At 58.3% G+C, this 2,860-nt stretch overlaps 1 protein-coding gene across 1 annotated transcript; it reads left to right on the plus strand.

The window, feature by feature from the left end:
* The first annotated feature begins 321 nt into the window (after positions 1-321).
* On the plus strand, positions 322-2,732 carry MRPL17 (mitochondrial ribosomal protein L17). Its single transcript, XM_054054747.1, has 3 exons — positions 322-551; positions 2,052-2,120; positions 2,197-2,732. Exons 1-3 carry the CDS (start codon positions 378-380, stop codon positions 2,467-2,469), a joined length of 516 nt encoding a protein of 171 aa, XP_053910722.1. The 5' UTR covers positions 322-377; the 3' UTR covers positions 2,470-2,732.
* Positions 2,733-2,860: the final 128 nt, after the last annotated feature.

Below are 2,860 nucleotides of genomic sequence, written 5' to 3' on the forward strand. Positions count from 1 at the left end.
TGCCTTGCGGCTACCCAAGACACTCCCCGCCTCAGTGGCTGAACTACAACTCCTGTCGTCCCTTGCTACTGCCCATGACCCGCCCCATGCGGGGGCCCTGGGTCGTGCCTGCAGGCGGGGATGGACTACATCTGGCGGCGGTTCCGGGCCGGCTCCGTGGAGCGGATTGGGCAGGACTACAGCTCCCGTCATGCCTTTCGGCTCCCCGACCCGTGCGGCGGCTGAACCTGAACTACAGCTTCCGTCATGCCTTGCGCCAACCCTGCCCTCTCCATTCACGGACTATGCTGGACTACAGCTCCCGTCGTGCCCCGCGGCTGCCCTGTGCTCGGTGTCCCGTGGTGCCCCGTGGCGGCAGGCGGCAGGCGGCGGGCGAGATGCGGTTGTCGGTGGCGGCCGCTATCTCGCACGGGCGGGTGTTCCGGCGGCTTGGACTTGGCCCGCGCTCTCGCCTCGACCTGCTGCGCAACCTGGTGACGGCGCTGGTGCGGCACGAGCGCATCGAGGCGCCCTGGGCCCGCGCCGACGAGATGCGGGGCTACGCCGAGCGGGTGAGCGGCTCGGCCTCGTCCCCGCATCAGCGGGGCTGCCGGGGCTGGGGGAGCGGCCGGGCCGGGGGCGAGTGAAGGTGAATCCCCCGGGGCTCGGGAGCGGCCGGGCCCGGGGCTAGTGGAGGTGAATTCCCGGGACTCCGGAGCGGCCGGGCCCGGGGCGAGTGAAGGTGAATCCCCGGGGCTCGACTCCGTTCAGCGTCTGGGTGAGAGGCCTCAGTGAGTCTGCGGCTGACAGTCTGAGGTGGGCAGGAGCGTCGGTCTGCTCGAGGGCAGGAAAGCTGTGCTGGGGGACCTGGACGAGACGGAGAGGTTCGCTGAGACCAACAGGGTGAGGCTTAACACGGGGCTGAAGAACAAGTGTTACAAGGAGCAGCTGAGGGAGCTGGGGCTGTTTAGCCTGTGGAAAAGAAGGCTGAGGGGAGACCTTACAACCTCTATAAGGAGGTTGTAGTGGGGTGAGTGTTGGTCTCTTCTCCCAAGTGATAGGTGATAGGATGGGAGGGAATGGCCTTGAACTGCATCAGGGAAAGTTTAGATTGGACATCGGGAAAGATTTCTTCACAGAAAGGGTAATCAAACACCAGAAGAGCTGCCCTGGGGGTCGTTGAGGTACTATCCGTGGAGGTATTTCAAGACTGGTAGGTGACGTGCTTAGGGATGTGATTTAGTACTGGACAGGTACGGTTGGAGTTAATGATCTCAAACACCTCTGCCAACCTAGTGATTCTATGATTCTAAGGCCAAGTGCCACGTTCTGTGCTTGGGACACAACAGGCCTATGCAGCACCACAGCGTTGGGGAAGAGTGGCTGGAAAGCTACCTGGCAGAGAAGGACCTGGTGGTGTTGGTCGACAGCTGGCTCAATATGAGTCAGCAGTGTGCCCAGGTAGCCAAGAAGGCCAATGGCATCTTGGCTTGTATCAGGAACAGTGTGGCCAGCAAGACCAGGGCAGTGATTCTGACCCTGTGCTCAGCACTGGTGAGGCTGCACCTCAAATCCTGTGTTCAGTTTTGGGCCCCTCACTGCAAGAAGGATATTGAGGGGCTGGAAAATCCAGAGGAGGGCAACAAAGCTGGTGAAGGGGCTGGAGAACAGGACTTATGAGGAGGAGCTGAGGGAACTGCAATTGTTTAGCCTAGAGAAGAGGAGGTTGAGGGAGACCTTCTCACTCTCTACAACTCCCTGAAAGGAGATTGCAGCGGGGGGGGGTGGGGTGCTGGTCTCTTCTCACAAGTAATAAGTGATAAGATGGGAGGAAGTGGCCTCAATTTGTGCCAGGGGAGGTTCAGATTGGATATTAGGAAAAAATTCTTCACTGAAAGTGTCATCAGACTCTGGAACAGCTGCCCAGGAAGTGGTTGAGTCACTGTCCTTGGAGGTATTTAAAGGACAGGTAGAAGAGGTTTAGTAGATACGGCTTAGTAGTGGACAGGTACGATTGGAGTCAATGATCTGAAAGGTCTTTTCCAACTAAATGATTCTACGATTCCCTGCAGCTCATCGATTACGCCAAGCTGGGTGACACCAACGAGCGTGCTATGCGGATGGCGGATTTCTGGCTGACTGTGAGTAACTCCCCCACCCAATCCCTCATTGATCCCCTGCAGCCCCAGTGCTGGAACTGAACATGCTGCCCCACAGGAGAAGGATCTCATCCACAAGCTATTCAAGGTGCTGGCACCTCGGTTCCAGCCCCACCCTGGCAGCTACACCCGCCTGCTGCAGATCCCCAACCGGGATGGCCTTGACCGGGCCAAGATGGCCGTCATCGAGCTCAAGGGGAACCCCTTACCACCGCTCATCCGCCCACGCCGTGACACCGAGAAGACACTGCTGAACCAGCTCCTGAAGGGCTACCGGGAGGATGTGCAGCGGGTGGCAGCCACACATGGCCCAGAGGGTACCCCTTTGTAGGCATCCCCCCTGCCCTGCACAGGATGGGGTGAGGTGGGAGATGCCTGTGCACCAGCCAGCTCATTGCTGTCTAGGGGCACAGGAGTAGATGTCCCTGGAGGTCTGAAGGCTAATTACAAGCCTTGACTTGCCACGATGAGGGTGCAAGCTCAAGGTTTACTTGCTTCTTCCTGTGGTTTGAATAGAGGCTCAGCAAAAGGAGGAAATCAAGCAGGGAGCCGTAATGGTTGATACTGTGTAAATAAACTCTGTTCAGAAAGTGAGTGTGCTTCTCTTTGGATTATATTCCTGTGCACATGAGTTAGTAATTTACTCCAGCAAAGGCTGGGGTTGTTACGGCTGCTAGTGTAACAGCCCTGCCCTCTGGGGCAGCGTCTCCACCACGACAAGG

The sequence above is a fragment of the Cuculus canorus genome, chromosome Z (assembly GCF_017976375.1).
Source record: "Cuculus canorus isolate bCucCan1 chromosome Z, bCucCan1.pri, whole genome shotgun sequence".
NCBI classification, from domain to species: Eukaryota; Metazoa; Chordata; class Aves; order Cuculiformes; family Cuculidae; genus Cuculus; species Cuculus canorus.

Excerpts from the sequence above, each read along its gene's own strand:
- MRPL17 (XM_054054747.1), top strand. The coding sequence starts at position 378 with ATGCGGTTGTCGGTGGCGGCCGCTATCTCGCACGGGCGGGTGTTCCGG. Across the intron at positions 552-2,051 it reads TGCGGGGCTACGCCGAGCGG|CTCATCGATTACGCCAAGCT; the intron begins GTGAGCGGCTCG and ends GATTCCCTGCAG. Across the intron at positions 2,121-2,196 it reads TGGCGGATTTCTGGCTGACT|GAGAAGGATCTCATCCACAA; the intron begins GTGAGTAACTCC and ends GCTGCCCCACAG.